The sequence below is a fragment of the Cannabis sativa genome, chromosome 5 (genome assembly GCF_029168945.1).
Source record: "Cannabis sativa cultivar Pink pepper isolate KNU-18-1 chromosome 5, ASM2916894v1, whole genome shotgun sequence".
In the NCBI taxonomy this organism is placed as follows: Eukaryota; Viridiplantae; Streptophyta; class Magnoliopsida; order Rosales; family Cannabaceae; genus Cannabis; species Cannabis sativa.
The window spans coordinates 2,680,396-2,697,872 of record NC_083605.1 but is presented as its reverse complement, the minus strand read 5'-3'; the positions used below and the strand labels follow the sequence as shown (position 1 = coordinate 2,697,872).

Below are 17,477 nucleotides of genomic sequence, written 5' to 3'. Positions count from 1 at the left end.
CCCCTCTCTCAGACCACCCAAACGTCGCACCCCCTCAGCCCCAATCTCTCTTCCTCTCTCTAAAATCGCAAAAAAAAAATAAAATAAAATAAAATATGCAGGTCCGATGGTCGGACCAATGGGTCCGATGGGGTCCGACCAATCGGACCCAATGGTCCGACCATCGGACTGTATATTTTCTTTTTTTTTTTTTGCGATTTCAGAGAGAGGAAGAGAGATTGGAGTCCGATGGTCGGACCATAGGGTCCGATTGGTCCGACCATCGGACTGGGGGAATTTTTTTTTTTTTAATTGTGCAATAACCAAATTGAACTTGTTTCTTGGGATTCAAATTTTCTCATTTTTGCTAAGAGGATGGAATAAGTTAGAAAATGCAAATATTAGTTAAGTAGAAGAAATTTTGGAAAAGAAAAAAGTATTGATTCCATAAAATAAAATAAATAAATGAAAAAAAGGGACATATATGATATAATATAAATATATATGTAAAAATATGTATAAAGAAAACCACCTAAAAAACATTGTTGGAAGGCAAATTGGCCTCTTCTCAAGGGTTATGATCATCATCATCTTCTTCCAATGTATTTCATTACAACCACAGCCATTTACAACCCAACCCAACCCAACTCAACTCCCTACACTTCTTCATTTCCCAAATGAGACTCAAAACATTTACAACAAATTTAACGACTTTTTAAAAATTAAATAAATAAAAATCACCAAAAAAAAAGAAAAAGAAAATAGTAATATCTAAAAATATTTCATAAAACCATGGCTGCCTTTTGTCTGTACTCATATCATCATCATCATCACCACCAATCACCTAGAAGGGTGTTGTTCCGAGGCTTGGCCACTCAGTGAAGGGTTCGATGAATTCGAAGGGAGTGACCCGTTATCTTGAGAAGGTGTTCCGCCCCATTTCAGCTCCACATCTGATGGCTCCACTACATGTACCGAGCCGTCTGTCATTCCCAGTGCAACTTGGTTAGGCTCAGACGGGTGAGCTGCAATGACTACAGGATAGACCGAGCTGTTGCTGCTACACAAGTAGAAAGAACAAGCGTCATCAAGGAATAATGTTGGAACAAAATTATGGATGTCTTTTAACAAACATGTTCTCGTTACTTTACCTGAGAACCGACGATTGTAAGTAAGCAGAAGGCGCTATTCGACATCTGAGTCTCAAGCTATCAGCATCAAAAACACCAACCGCACCATCACAGAAGGAAACGTACACCAGCAATCCGTCACACGAGTATATTGCACTCGAGATGGGAGCTGCAAGTGCTTCTTTTGGATACCACTACAAAAAGAATTTTATCAATTTATTGTCGGTAACTTGCAATTTTTTAACTAGAAAAAAGGATCAAGTGAGCGGAACTTACTGAACGTATACATTCGAGCTTGCTATCATAAATGCCGATCTGAGTTTCATGGGTAACCAACAGATGGGTTTGATCATTATGAAACTGAACTTTAGTTTCTCCAGATGACGGGGGTTGACGACCAACTTGCGCTTGTATGGATCTTACTTTCTTCTTTTCCCATCCATCAATGCTCCACATACACAACTGTAGGTCAATCAAATTAAAATAAATTCAACTCTTCTAAGAAAAAGAACATTTTACAGCAAATCTTTCTGGTCAAAGCCACTATAGTGAAATTACCAAGAATCCATGAACTCATTAACAATGAAGAAAATCGTAACAACAATTCAAATTCATTTCAAGAAGAAAGAAAATGTGGAACTGGAATGAAATAATGTTAGACTCGTTGCCATGTTATTTGCTTATTTTAATATCCAGAAATTCACCAACTTGGGCCCGAATTTGAAAATGAGGCTTCCCGCTAACCCTACTTACATGTAGAGCACAGAAACTACAACAATTCCAATATAAGTATCCGAAATGAACTTATATTTACAATCACTCGATATAATTATTAGGATTTATTCAATTTCGCGAAACTAATTTTTTTCCAGATGGAAATTATTAGAATTAGTTTTCTGATTGTATTTAGTTTCATATTTGTGTTCAATTGCCTATCTACGTCATAGCCAAGTTTATTTAAGAATGAATTATCTCAATTATTCTCTCCCTCTATTGATTCTCTTCAATCTCTCTAAATTCCTTATTCCTATGTCTTCGTTTTTCTTTATTCTTTCATGTAGTGAGGAAGGACACCAAGGGGCTCTACCGATAAATATCATCGTAAATTTATATAAATTCAGTGAGCCACTAACCTGAGCATCAGCTCCTGAAGAAACCAACACATTAAGGGTTTGAGAAAATGCAAGCCCTGTAATCCGTGTCTGATGACCTTTAAGTTTAGTTTTAACCTGTCAAATATAGCAAGAGATTACTTTTTATATTTTTGGATAATCATTTTACCGAGCTAATGACAGGCAGATTAAAATAGAAGTTCAATTCAGAAGAGTAATAATCCATAGAGTTTTTTCGTGTATGGCAAGAAACATAAGGATTACTAAGAAGCAAATCCAAATGGTAAATTTTACCTCATCAACCCGAACATTGTAAATTTGAATTGTAGAATCCTCCATTCCGATGGCAACAATATTGTTGTCTTGAGGATGGAATGCCAAAAATGTTGCCGCAGGAGGAGGGGGCATAAAAGTTGTCATCACCTGAGAAGGTAACCAGTTTGAATCATACAGATTCTTGTTGGAAATTTTCTCCCGGTGATTGTTAATTTAATTTGAATAGAACAGAAACAACCAAAGTAAGAACATAAAATGTTAACCTTAAAAGTCATCATGTTGAACAACGAAACCTTTCCGCCAGATGCTGACATAACATAAGAATCATTTTTAGATAAAGCAATGCATGCGCCAGATTCCTCGGGTGGTTTATTTTCATTTATGTCGTTTGTCATATGAGTTCCACTAGGAGGCTGCCACAACTGGGGCATGATACAAGCAGTAGCCTGGAAAAACCACACACACACGCAAGTTGTAAGGCTATTAAAAATATCAAAGCAAGTGACTTGAAAATTCAAGTCATGAGCAGCCGAAAAACATACCTTTCCCGACGGATTTCTTTCACTACGCTGCCATTTCCAGAGCTTATGAACAGCATTTGAAGTGAGTGCCAGCAAAGTTAGGCCATTATTCGTGTAAATCAGCTTAACCACCTACATTTGGAATTAAGCTTATTTTCTCAGTTTTTGTACTGTTCGGAGACTTAATGCCCTTTTATCTAATTAAAAACGCTGCAACCCAAAATATTAAACTATTGTTTAGTGTATTAAGCAAATACCACAAATTAACTTACCTTTGCAGCATTTCCGGAATCAGGCAATCGCAAAGGTTTAATAAGAGATGGATCTGCAATATCTGGAATCTTCCAGCTCTTAATTTTGTCTACATCATCAACAATGCGTGGTTTAACATCGACAAGTCTGCTATTTTCTGCAGGACTCTGCAATTATAAAGCCAATGTAAACTTGTGAGCAAGTTGCATCAATAAGTTTTATGCAACTTAATCTTATAAAGGCTGAACTTACATGACTACTGATAGACACGGAAGGAGGCATTATATTAGGACGTTCCATGCTTTGAGCAACAGCAGGAGAAACATTGGACACTGGGCCTAGTGCATTAACAATCAGTGGCTGCATTTAAATAATAAAAGGTCAGTAACATACCCAAAACAAAATTAACATATTGCTGTTTAGAGCATTGGCCAACGATCGTTCATCATTTTCTGTGAACTGACAAATGTATATGACATAGTGCAGAACATCAAAACACAGTTCAAAGATATATAGAGAGCTGCCAACAAGAACCCATTGTCGATCTAAAATCACTGTGCAAGCATCTCATATGATAAAATATTTGAAATCATAATCTTCAAATTTTTTTTCGAAGTCGCTTCTTCCAAAAATCTTAATGTTGGAGCTACCAGCAATTACATTTCTTCCACTTTTCTAAAATCACTGTGCACTCATCTCATGTGATAAAATATGTGAAACCATGATCTTCCACTTTTCTTTTCACAGCCACTTCTTCCAAAACTTTCAATTGGAGCTACCAGCAATGACATTTCTCCTAACAAAACTAAAATCTAAAGTGCATAAATCTAACAAGGAAATGATGCGATGACTAATTTAAGAAATCATTTCGTGATTAACAAATAAAATTGTGGAAAATATATTATGGTTCATGTAATTGATAGGTAACCCCAACTATATCCAAGCCTTTGTGTCAGAACGATCCAGATATTTTATCTTCACTCACACATGTCATGCTTTTAGGATTGAAGAGAGCTACCTTAGAATTGATAGGCTCAGAAGGGCCTCGGCTCTTATCCATAGCCCTGCTCTCCAGCATCCTTATCAGGCGCAACCCATCATTGTTAGCTAAAATCTTAATGCCGTTGTCATTTGTTGTGACTGCCAACAATGACCCTTCTTTGTTAAATCTCAATCTAGGACTAGCCTGCAAATAAAAGTAAACAATAACTGTTAAAGCTCAACTCTTCTAAAGTGTTATTTTACAAACAACAAAAAAAAAATGTGAAGAACAGCAATACTAACAGGCAAACCCCCATCGGCATCAACAGCTGTCAACATGTTGGTACTGTCCATATCCCAGAACTTAATTTGAAATTCGTCACCAGCAGCTAAGAACCGATTTCTTGTTGTGTCAAACTGAACAACACCTAAAGATCTCTTCCTAAAACCAGAATATGTACGTTTGATAGCTCCTTCACTTTCATTCCACTCTACAAGATGGGATTCGCCCTCCTTACTTGTTCCGCATGAGAAGAGCCTGCCACAAGAAGAATTCACAAACTATATTGTAAAACCTCTAATTAATATTGCATATATATAAACAACCAATATGTTTTCTAATATGAAGATTAATAACGAAATACCCTATTCAGCTCATAGCTAATAGAAGTAAAGAAAATGAGAAAAAAATTAAATTAATACAAATTACGATGCCTTCCAACAAAGCATCTGTTCATCTATTGAGACGAGTAAGCTTTACCTAGTTCCATCTGCACTATATGACATCATAGTGCACCATTGTCCAGGAGCATCATAATCCACTCTTGAACCCAAGCAATCATAAAGCCAAGCTTTAATTTTCCCATCAATAGCAGTTGAAAATATGAACTGCAAATGTAGAGTGTTAAAATTTACAAAAACAAATTGGTGATATGAAAAATTGGATGTACTACAATGATAATGAGGATCTTAATGAGATATACCTGAATATTTTCTTTGTAATGAGGACAAACAGAATATACTGGAGCTTCGTGACCTTCAAATATATATAGTCTGCGTCCAGCTACAGCGTCCCATACCTGTACAGGAGCTTATACAAGTTATACTACGAAGCCTAAAGATACTCTAAACAAAAGACGAGGGTATGACAGCCCATACCTTGATCATCTTATCATCTCCACAAGTAACAATGCAATGTTGCTTATTGGGATGGGCAAAAGCAATGTCATTAACACCACCCACATGAGCATCGATCTGAAAAATGAGACAATCAATATCCTACAATTGCCAATGGAGAAAGAGATTACAAGGAATAAGATTTACCTCCAAATGTTGTCGGAGTTCTCCAGTTGGATTGTAAGTATATATCTGGACAATGTGCTTTGAAAATGCAACTCCTATAAGATGTTAAATGCAGTAAGAACCTTAATAGTATTCTCCTACAAGAATAGAAACAAAATAACATGCTCGCCCTGAATAAAAAAGGCTACACGTACCAAGCATTAGCCCATCTGATCCCCAAACACACCGATTCACAGATATTCCAGCATCACTTAACAAAGCTGACTGAGGCATAGAAAGAAAAAACCAAGTTAAAAGGAATATCATCCATAACTGAATGCGTATATTAGGATATACTAATGGAAAAGTATATATTTATCGGGAATTCTAAAATAATGAAGGTAAAAAAAAAAAAAAGCGTACCTGCAATGGCATTGAAGCAGATTGTATATCCCAAACCTTAAACGGTTTATGTACCATCCTCTCCCGAGAGCCAACTTCCCAAAGACTAATGTCACCAACATTTGTCCCAACTACAAAGTAACAAAAAGTCCAATAAATAAACAATTTTACAAAATTGTTTTTTATCAGCAAAACATTTAGTCACAAACCTAGCAGTATAGTTTGTTGCTGAGGATGAAAATCCATGCTCATAACATTAGATCCTTGACTAAGGGTCCGCACAAGATTTTTGGGAATGTCATCTTGTGAATAAGCACCAGAATGCATTACGCCAGAGAATGATACCTGTAAAAAGCAACTGTGAGAATATTTCCATTTTCTCCTGCTCCCCCTCTCTTTCGGTGTCTCTCAAAGAGGGCGAGGAAAAGAAAACACATGCAGCAACCTAAAGTTGATAATTGAAGCTTAAACATGGAAATTACATAAGAACCTCTTCCTCACCTCATCAGAAGGTCCAGTACGAATGCGCTTAATCAAGTGCTCTGAGTCAGCTGATTGATAATCCATCCCCGTCACACCTGTAGGAGTCCTTGGGTGTTTCAAGAATGCAGCTACATCGGAAAAAAAATGGTGAAAGTTACATCAAATCTCAAAATAAGTCAGCAATCCATAAATTAAGTTACAGATTTAAAATAACTATGGGAGAGAGTTCATAATTATCATTCATACAATAAATCGACTGGCATCATAACATATTGTACACAATCATTAGGCACAAGATAGAAACTATAAATAGCAGTTGGCTGACATAATCAAACAAATAACATAATAGGAAACAATTAAGAATTACAGACTAACAAACGATATTCACTCTAGAAAATTGTGTAAGAACAAACAAACAAATTTACATAAATACATTGTCGACAAAAGCTCGATGGTCCTCTAATACAATTTGTTGTTTCTTTCAGCAAATAACGTTGAATTCTTACCCGCACTAGATTGCTGAACAAGTCCAGGAGGTGGTCCTGCCACAGAAGGATGAGACAAAGATGGATTAGAATTCGACATCCAACCAGCAATGGAAGTAGGAGATGGGGACACAACTGGTTGAAATGGCTGCACAAGATAAAACGAAACAGCATGAGTGTTAGGAAATTGTGCAAGTTACTTGGGCAGAAAAGATAAAAAGAGGACTGCACTTACACCGTGGGCACCAATAGGAGGAAATGCACCAGCCTTGGGAATTGGTCCAACAAGATTGTTTGTAGGTGGAGGACGAGATCCATTAGCAGTTGGGTTGCAAGAATGATCGGTAAATAGTGTTTTTATATCAGGGTTTGGACGAGGATTCTTGCAAAGTTGATGCTGCCAATTTAGACTGAAATTCTAACTAAATGAGATTCAAGCAAACAAAGCTTATGCAGAATATAACATTGGGGAAAGTTCATAATTACACGAAAAACTAAATAAATCAGGACAATGCAAGTATCACCTCTGATTAATTAAGGTCCTTAGACGCGAACTTTTGAAAGCTGGGAATGCAAGTTTATCACGAAACAAAGGATTTGCCTCAATTAACTTTTTAAGTTCGATAAGCATGATGTTTCGGGCTGATTTTGTGTCCCCATACTTGGAAAGCTGCTCATTTTGCCTGTTTATACGCGATACCAACAAAACTTAATAAAAACCAATCAATCAATCATCGAAATTAACTGAGCAGACAAAATGTAACTTACCTAAAATTATCAAGAGTCAGTAACTGGGTGATCTCCTTGAAAAGTTCCTCATTGAAAGATGCAAAAACCTTAAGATCCTTTACAAGAATCTCAACAGCTTTAGCTCTATCCTGCCTGTTAGAGAGACACAGAACATTATACCAACATGCAAAAGAGAAATTTGTAACCATTTTAGTTTATGAAGTTTCTTCATCAAACCAATGCATACCAATCTACAACCAATACATAAACACATAATTCAAATCCTCACCTATCAAGAGCTTCCAAATACTTTTGTTTCCTGATTTCAAAGAAAATCTTCATTGAATACCGATTATCTTCAACCTTGGTAAACCCGCATAAATAGCGCTCAACTTCATCCCACTCTCCAGCCTGGACTTGATCCTCAAAATGTTTCATATTGAAGAAGAAACCAGACTCTTGCTCTAATCTAAAATTCCAAAATTAAACACACACAGCATTATAAACACATGAACAAAATCCAACAATTCTCATGAAAATGCTTAAACCCCAGTTCAACAAGTATCAAAATTTTAACTAATTCCAAACAAAATGAGTACAAATATTAAACCCCAAAACAAAGAAAAGGAAAAACTTACTTGTGAACAGTCTCCTTGAACTTCTCCTCATCTAAAAACTGTAAAATTAAGAACACCAATTCCCTACTTAACGAAGACATTGTCCCCGGTAATCCTAAGCGCTCCAGTGCAAAGATCCAAGCTTAAACCACCAAAAATTTATATTTGTGGGTTTTTCCCCCAAAAAAGAGCCAAGAAACTGTAACAATCAAAGGAAATGCACTTCCCCCACAAGAAAATTTTCAACTTCAAACTTAACCAAACAACCTTTTCAAACCAACTCAATCAAAACAAAAAACCCTAAATTTTGAAGTTGCAGAACAAAGATCTCAACACACAGAGAAAGAGCGAAAGAGAGCTCGAAAGACAAACCAAATCGCAGAGCAAAAGTTTCACTCGAATCTCATCTCATCTCATCTCATCTAATCTCATCTACACAACACAAAGATACAATAATAATATATATATATACAAAAATCGTTTTGTCTTTCTCACTGAGAAATAACCATTTTTTCTAGGGTTAGGGTTTCTGAAAGCCTCTTTTTTATTATTCCTTTTCTCTCTCTCTCTCCTAGCTAAACTCTGTTCTGCTGCAGCACCACCACCAACCCTCACTTTCTCTCTCTATATACCATTTTATATATATATATACTCTTTCTCTCTCTAACTATATCTGTGACAAGGACAACAAAGACAAAGGTTCTGCTCTCTCTCTCTCTCCTCTCTCTGCTGCTTCTTCCTCCTCCTGGCTTTTGTTAGGGCACTCAACCATCTTTCTCTCACTATATTATATTATATATATACATATATATAAAAATAGTACCTTTATTTTCTCTCTCTTCTTTTTCTCACTTTGTTTCTACTTTCTCTCTCTATCTCTACAAACTACGATATACCCTTTATGCATAAATAATTGTTTCTCTCTCTATAAATATATATGTTTGTTTGTTTCTCTCTCTAGGTTTTTTGCTTTCTCTCTCTACCTGACTTTCTCTCTCTACTGTTGGAAAAAGAGAGAGAGAAAGAAGACTTGGACTTTCCTTGAGAAGTGAGAGTGAGTGATTGTGATCCTCTGTGACGCGGTCTTGTTTTACTCTCTGTGATCGGGTTTTTTATTGGTTGCCACTAAAATAATTATTATTATTATTTGCAGAAAAAAATAGTTATTATTATTAAAATATGTTTCTTTATTTTTATATTAAGTATTTTTTTTATTTTATTTATTCGAAATATTACAACTTTATTTTATAAGTGTCAATAGTAAAATAATGATAGTTGAATTGTCAATTTCTTATTATAATTTTTTAATTAATTTTTGTAATAATTTTTCAAAAAAAATATTTTTATAATAGTGTTTTTTTTAATAAACTTAGCAATTTTATTAACTCGCAATCGTTAATAACAATAGAACGCACTTCGTTAGAATAATTCTCCAATTGAAGCACACGACTTAGAGAGAAACAAGAATACTGGCTAAAACATAAGCCAGCTTGTTTGCAGATCGTTTGACAAAATACAACTCAACATTATTTAAAGATAAGAGAAGAGTACGAACATCATGAACTAATAGACCAAAAGAGGATGACAAAGTAATTTAGCTATCAGTTTCTGAAATCAATTGTCCCCACAAATGACAGTCAATCCAGCTTAAAGCTTCTTTTATGCCAACAAAATCATCTATTTCAGGTTGCACCTGCTATTTCGGCATAAAAATCCCTACTATTTTTTTCACTGCCTCCATTCGTTGATAACTACTCGACGCCATGGACACCCGAACGAACCCAGAACTAAGAACCAGTAACTAACGCCAGAAACCAATAAGCCAAACCAAAGAGATAAACTATAGAACCATGTCAAAAGACAAGACGGACAAGAGAAATTAAAAAACCATGTCAAAAGACAAGACTAATGGAAAAACTTAATTAGTTTCAATACATAAAACTAAAAATTCTAACCCCATAAAACATTAACTGGAAATAACCTAAAAACAACAAATAAATAAAATAAGCAATAAAAACAAAAACTAAAAAGAGTAATATTTCCTTTTAACAAAGGATCTAAAACCAACTAATAAATTCATCCACCACGTTGAAGAACACGGCAACAACCCTAGCACCGCCGTCGTTGACGACTGCGAGAAAGAAGACCTGTCCTGCCGTCGTCGCCTGCGAAGGGGAAGAACCGTGCGCCGCCGTCGTCTGCGAAGAGGGAGGACCGTGCACCGCCGCCGCCGTCGTCTGCGAAGAGGCGGCTGTGGTGAAACGATGGAAACCCTAGAACCCTAACATATAATAGTGTTTATTATAGCTATTAGTTATGTATTTATAGTGTTGAAAATAATTTTAAAGCTTTTCGAACACGCGTAATAAATTGGAATATCAGTAATTCTATTTTAAGTTTTGTAAATTATTAGAATTTTTTTAAATATTTACAAAAATAATATTGTATATATAACAAATACAATTGTAAAAAAAATATTTTAACATGTGATTTCGAATGAAGTAAACTAAGAGTTCGTAATTAGTATTTCGATGAGTTCTACTTATAACCTCTTAATCAATCTTCACGCTCAAAATCACACTTCGGAATATTTTATTTCAAATTTTTTTATAGCGGTATTCGTTATAGCTACGGTATCATTTATAAATTTTTGAAAATTTTCAAATAATTTATAGTACCGAAAATAGAGTTCATAATATTTTAGTTTACCATACGTGTTCAAAAAAATTCTAACATAATTTCAGTATTGTAAGCCACTAGAAATTTTTCAAAAATTTACAGGGATAATATTGTAAGCATAACAAACACCGCTATACAAAAATATTTAAAAAAATATTATGACATAAATACTCAAAATTTATTTTATTGTATTTTCATATTTTAGCATTTTTTATTTATTTATTCAAATTAATACATCTTATTTTGTAATGACAATATTAAAAATAGTAACAGTACATGCATTAAAAACACACAATGTTTGAAATTATTTTATTTTCATATTTTGTATTTTTCTTATTTCTTTTTTTATTCGAATTATTACATCTTTTTTGTAATGACAATGTTAAAAATAGTAACATTACATGCCCTAAAAATACATATAATGTCTGAAAGTAACATGATGAGTTTCTTTAATTAATTACAACTATTTAAATTTTAATAATATTATTTTGAGATAATAATCTTGTTTTTAAATTTTAATTAAGGTAAATACTATTTTAGACCTTTTGTTTTGCAAAAATTATTAATTGGATCATCTATTTTATTAAAATAGACTTTATATTTTCTAAAATGGTAAAATATGACACTGAACTCAATTTTCAACAATTTTATTTTTTTTAATATAACAAACTTTAAGACAATTTTTAACACAAGTAGATACAAAAAATGTAATAAGTTTTGTCATAAAATCTCTAGATCATATTATTATTTAATTTTTTTTGACAAAAAATCAGTGGTCCTATTTGTACAATTTAGAAAATACATAGTCAATTTTGTCATTTAACAAAACAAATGGTCGAATTGATAATTTTTGCGAAACACATAAGTCTATTTATAAAGCTTATCGAATGCTTAAAAACATCCTTAACTAGGGTACGACTGTTGTACCACATGCACTACATACCCTCGTTGTACTAGTGTTGGTGGGTATAACTCGTACTCCGAGTACCACTAAGTATTGTACTACATGCACTTAGTACCTAATTGTACTAGTGTTGGTAATACCAGATTACACCTTTAGGTTGTACCACATGCACTCAGTACCATTATTATATTAGTGTTGGTAGCTTATAAAACATATACTCGCTTGCATATATTATCCATACACACATACATATACATACTTTATGCTTATCATACCTCGTTTCCAGATTCAAGCGTGCCGGTAGACTTGAATGGAAACTCACGCGCTGAACGGATGCCTAATGTCACAATCGTAAAAACCGGTAAACAACTTTCTAAAATCTCTTTGGGGATCTAAACTTAAACTAAAAGTCCCCCAAACAATAAAAAGCATAATGGAGCTATAACCATCGAGAAAACTCAAGAAAAAACCCTAAAATGAGGAACCTGTCTAAAAAAATAGCAGGCCATATTTTTCTGGGTACTGCACCAGAAAAAATGATAGACCATTTATGCCTTTTTTACTATAGAAAAACAAAAGGTCTTTATTTCGACCCATAATCAACCCAAACTCCACCAAATGCTCCAAAACACCTAGAATCAACAATATAAACCGAATTCAAGCAATAAAACCAAGTATAGCACAAAATTTCATAATCCACAATTGTTGAGCCAAGTTTGAGTTCAAAACTCAAAACTTGCTTAACCCAACCAATACCTGCTAAAACTTCTACAAACAAGCTTAGAATAACCCAATAACACTGCAGCGAACATAACAACTTAAACCCTAACTTACACAGTAGCTAAACGCATCATTTGCATGCTTAAGCTAGAAGAAACTTGAAAGAAAACTAAAAAGAATAACTTAGGGTTCATACCTCAACTTGAACAATCACAAATCTTTGCTTAAATCTCAGAGATGAAGCACAAAATTTCAGCCTTCCTGGCTTCCTCTAGGGTTTGAATGGTAAGGGTGAAAAGAGGTGGTGTTGCTTCTAAATTTTCCTTTTTCTAGAAATTATGAGATAATACCCTAATTAAACACTCCTTTTTATTAATTAGACACCAATTGTCCATTAACGAAAAGGGACACTAATCACCATGAAGTAAATGACCAAAATGCCTCTCTTAAGTATCTAACCTAATAAATGGCCTAGGGGTAAAATGGTCAAAAAGTAATACCATGCCTAACCCCGATATCTCAAATATCACCAATGAATGTCCCTCTAAATAAAAAAGTTCTAACTAATCCATGTGACTAAATTGGCCATTTGTAGCATTTTTCATCGTTGCCAGACAAAAATTATAAAAACTGTAAAATTTGCATATAACATAAATAATATACTTAGAGTTTATTAAAATTTCTGAAATTGAGAAATTACAACTCTAATGCCCATTTCTAAAAATGGGACTCACAATGAACGTAAGTATAAATATTCACATATAATCAATAATAACCATAATTAATATTTATTGCCCTACTAACCCTTTATTAAATCATGTAGTCGTTATAGGGGGCGTTCTTCGTTGTCTCATTGTAGGAAATTGTTGGTTAACATCCTAAATATAAATTCTCTAAAACAATAAAAATAAACACATAAGGGTTTAAGAAAACTTCACATTGGTTGCAACAAAATATAATGACTCTTTCTGTTCAAGATCTCATTCCTTATGTAACATAGCATTATCAAGATCTGAACCTGAATTTTTTTCTCTCCTTCGGGTTTGGTTACCACAATCTTACTCACTATGATTGAGTACTTGACTCGCTATGTGTGGGCATGTCACTCTTTCACTCAAGGTTTCGAATATGGTGAAGAACAATGAAGGAGGCTGAAATCACTAAGGACATAACTCTCTCATCTAGGTTGGTTGAATAGTCAGGTTGACATTAATTGGATGAGTGAGAGTATTATGTTCTTTTTATAGTGTTTCAACTAAGGCTTAGGATTGAATTATATGGATTATAAAAGAATAAAATATTGGGCAAAAAATACTTTATGGTCGTACACTTAGTAGGACCAATTTCTAGTTAGATTTTTGCCATTTTATTTCAACAACTTATTCTTCTTTTCAATAATACCATATTTTCCAATTCAATCCTATAAATGCCAAAATTATTTATTTAATAATTATAATTAATTACTAAATAAAAGTGTCATTTATGTAGTTTATTAATTAGACCATAAAAAGTCTCTTAATTAACAAATTGACCCCAAAACTTTTTTTCTTCACAATTAAGCCCTTGCTTAGTTAAAATTCATAAATAAGACATAGTCTAATTTTAAAATTATAATTGATTAATTAAAATTAATTAAATGCGTCTGCAAGCAGTATTATCTCAGCTAGTGAGGAGACCATAAGCATATATAGCCGAGCTTTCAATAAGTAGATCTAGAATTTACTAAGTACATTCTCAACTTATTAATTCCGCCTTGCGCCACGATAGATTTAGAATTGAATACACTCTCAATTGTATAGAACGCTCTATATGTACCATGATATATACGTTATGATTATCTATTGTTATAATTATAATAGTCAAGGATCCTCTATAGATGACCTACACTGAATAGGGACAAATTTACCATCTACCCTTCAATGTATTTTATCCTTAAAACACTTAGCAACCTATAAATGATACTTTAGTAAACTAATATAATTACTGAAACGAGGCCTCAATCATTTATCACTATTCAGCCAAGCTCGAAGGAAATCATCGTTTCACTTCTAAATACTTATAGAAGCTATAGATTCCATATTTATATTTAGCGCTCCCATCAATTGAACTACCATGTCCTTAATCTGTATGTCACGAGAAGATCTAATTGGTCGACTTTAACGAACAAATTGAAGAACATAAATAATACAACAAAGTTGAACCTAACCATATCAGAATTAAGATCCATAGACCTAAGATCAACCATTGATATTGACTTAGAAAGATATAGCAGTAAGTTTATGATATTTTATCTAAGATCAATATCGGTCCCTTCCAATGTATACTCCATACATCCAATACTGGTAAACTTTGCTGTTAGGCTATTTTTAGCCTATGTTTTGGATCCAATTTATGTGCATTTTTAGCTGTGTTGGGACGGAATTACGCTTGTTTTCTATGTTTTCAGGTTCTTTGGAGTAAAAGAGGTTTCGGGTGCAGAAATTCATTGAAAGACGTGCTGAGCCGAAGAAAAACTTAATTTCTGAGTTTTTTGCATATCTGGCCGCGGCGATGAAGAGGCTCGCCGCGGCGAGATTCGACTTACAGAAAGCACCTAAAATTGGCAAATTCTCGCCGCGGCGAGAGGAAGCTTGGCCGCGGCGAGATCCCGTACGGACCAGGGGCAATTTCGTCCATCGAACCCTAAATTTCAAGTATAAATAGAAAACTGCGATTGGAAGTCATGGGGAGCGATTTGGAACCCTAAAACACAGCAGAAAGAGGCAAGAAGAGCAGAGAAAATCAAAGTGAAGATCCAGATTCATCCACCAACAGTTTCTTTCTCTATTCCTCTTTAATTTATTTATGTTGAATATTGCTTTAGGAATGGTTATGGATTTGTTTCTGAACTAAATTTCCCATTTAGGGAGGATGATGATTGTTGTTTAATGTTTTGCCTAGTTAATGTTTAATTACCATTCCTCAATTCTTGTGTGTGAAATTATCTTAGTTTGTTCTTAATTTCATGTTTAAGATTGATCACCTTGTGCATGCTCTATGATCTCAATTCAAAATCTGAAAAGTGAGAATTGAGAATGCTAAAATTAAGATAATCAATGTTCTATGTGAAACGAAAGTATTTGCATGACTTATGTGACGAGTAGATTATTACTTAATGCTGATTTCATGTTAGTTTAATTAAGGAATTAATTAGATAACATGTGATTTAGAATCTAGAAGATCTGAAAGGAGCTAGGTTGTTTCATAATCTGTCATTCACTTCAAGAATAGGATAGTAATTAATCATTAACGATTTGGGTAAACAACAACAGGATTCTCCTCCCTATTGTCTCATCTTGCTCAACTTTAAATTGTGTTATTAAGTTTTCTGAATTTCTTTCATATTTTACTGTTTTTAAATCATAATTGCTTTCGATTTACCGAATAGAATCATAAGTATAATTTAGTGGTACTTAATCCAATTCCCTGTGGGATCGACCTCACTCCTAGTGAGTCTACTACTTTAAACGATACGTACACTTGCGTGTGCAAAAATATCGCAACAAGTTTTTGGCGCCGTTGCCGGGGAATTGTTTAAAGATTAATATTACATAAAATTATACTAACTTCTACTTTGGTTTATTTTTTTCTTGCTAATTGCTAATCTGTTCTTGCAAGATTGTTTCTATCTATTTCAGGAATTCTAAGTGCATGCGCCGTCAAGGACAAGCAGTCATAGTACCAGTTGATCCTGAAATTGAGAAGACTTGTAGGAGAAACAGAAAGAACAAGAGGCAAGAAAGAGATTCAGCAACTGCTGAAACATCAGAAATCATGGCTGCTAATGTTAATGCGAATGCTCCAAATAACGGTAATAATGGTGGTGCCGTTGAAGATCAAGCTAATGGCCGTAGCTTGAGAGATTACATTCTCCCTACTCTTACTGGAGTTCAGTCATGTATCAGGCCACCGGCAGTGGATGCAAACAATTTCGAGATTAAGCCTGCCATACTACAAATGGTGCAGTCTTCAGTCCAGTTTGGTGGACTCCCTTCTGAAGACCCCAATCTGCATCTATCGAACTTCATGGAGTTATGTCAGACCTTCAAAGTCAATGGGGTTAGTGATGACGCCATCCGTTTGAGACTGTTTCCATTCTCACTGAGAGAGCGAGCCAAGAGTTGGTTGATCTCCTTGCCACCAAATTCTATAGCAACATGGACAGACTTAGCAACAAAATTTCTGTCTAAATTCTTCCCTCCAGCAAAGTCTGCAAAGCTGCGAGGAGAAATAAACAACTTCTGTCAGCAAGATAATGAATCTCTCCATGAGGCTTGGGAGAGGTTTAAAGATCTAATCAGAAAATGCCCTCATCATGGCATAGAGAAGTGGATGCTGGTTCACAATTTCTATAACGGGTTGGTTGGTAACACTAGAACTCTGATAGATGCGGCAGCTGGTGGAGCTTTTATGAGAAAGAGTGCTAATGAGGCTTACGATCTATTGGAGGAGATGGCTCTAAATAATCAGCAGTGGCCAACTGAAAGGAGTCACACTAAGAAAGTAGCTGGTGTGCTAGAGGTTGATGCCATCACAAAATTGACAGCTCAAGTTGAGGCCTTGACAAAGCTGATTGCAGGGCAAGCTAAACAAGCCCAAGTTATTTGTGAGATATGTGGAGGCAGCCATCACTTTTCAGAGTGTCAGGCAGATGTGGATAATTTGCAAATGGATCAAGCAAAAGCCATTGGGAACTACTCCCAAAATAATAATTATGGGCACAACCAACAGGGGTTCTACCAGCAGAGAAATCAGCAAATTTCAACAAAACCAACAACAAAGTCCTAGTGGCTCCAATATCCAAGCTGATTTATTGCTCCAATTCATGATGGAAACTAGAGCCTCTATTAAAACTCTAGAAACTCAAATGGAACAATTGGCTACTCA

The 17,477-nt window shown here is 34.6% G+C and overlaps 1 protein-coding gene and 1 non-coding gene across 3 annotated transcripts; both read right to left on the bottom strand.

Annotated features, from left to right (window-relative positions):
* Positions 1-464: 464 nt before the first annotated feature.
* LOC115716788 (protein TOPLESS-RELATED PROTEIN 2) lies at positions 465-9,179 on the bottom strand. Of its 2 annotated transcripts, none has more exons than XM_030645690.2 (25): positions 8,270-9,179; positions 7,921-8,100; positions 7,671-7,784; positions 7,427-7,585; positions 7,138-7,312; positions 6,924-7,050; positions 6,436-6,545; positions 6,144-6,279; positions 5,956-6,065; positions 5,748-5,817; positions 5,575-5,648; positions 5,410-5,505; positions 5,235-5,330; positions 5,012-5,139; positions 4,555-4,789; positions 4,289-4,456; positions 3,523-3,630; positions 3,291-3,437; positions 3,040-3,150; positions 2,761-2,943; positions 2,516-2,644; positions 2,243-2,338; positions 1,386-1,571; positions 1,131-1,303; positions 465-1,036 (listed from the first exon to the last, which is right to left on the bottom strand). In XM_030645690.2, exons 1-25 carry the CDS (start codon positions 8,347-8,349, stop codon positions 820-822), a joined length of 3,408 nt encoding a protein of 1,135 aa, XP_030501550.1. In that variant the 5' UTR covers positions 8,350-9,179; the 3' UTR covers positions 465-819. The 2 variants fall into 2 exon arrangements, with proteins under 2 accessions (XP_030501550.1, XP_030501549.1); XM_030645689.2 differs by having other exon boundaries at positions 465-1,039; positions 8,270-9,174.
* Positions 9,180-16,805: 7,626 nt separating this feature from the next.
* On the bottom strand, positions 16,806-16,912 carry LOC115718316 (small nucleolar RNA R71). The gene has a single exon (XR_004011895.1). It is a non-coding gene; the product is annotated as a small nucleolar RNA R71 (small nucleolar RNA).
* Between the last annotated feature and the right edge of the window lie 565 nt (positions 16,913-17,477).

Coding starts and splice junctions, on each gene's coding strand:
- LOC115716788 (XM_030645689.2), bottom strand. CDS start 8,349: ATGTCTTCGTTAAGTAGGGAATTGGTGTTCTTAATTTTACAGTTTTTA. Junction 7,313..7,426: donor AGGACCTTAATTAATCAGAG/GTGATACTTGCA, acceptor TTAGAATTTCAG/TCTAAATTGGCAGCATCAAC. Junction 2,944..3,039: donor AAAGAAATCCGTCGGGAAAG/GTATGTTTTTCG, acceptor TGGTTTTTCCAG/GCTACTGCTTGTATCATGCC.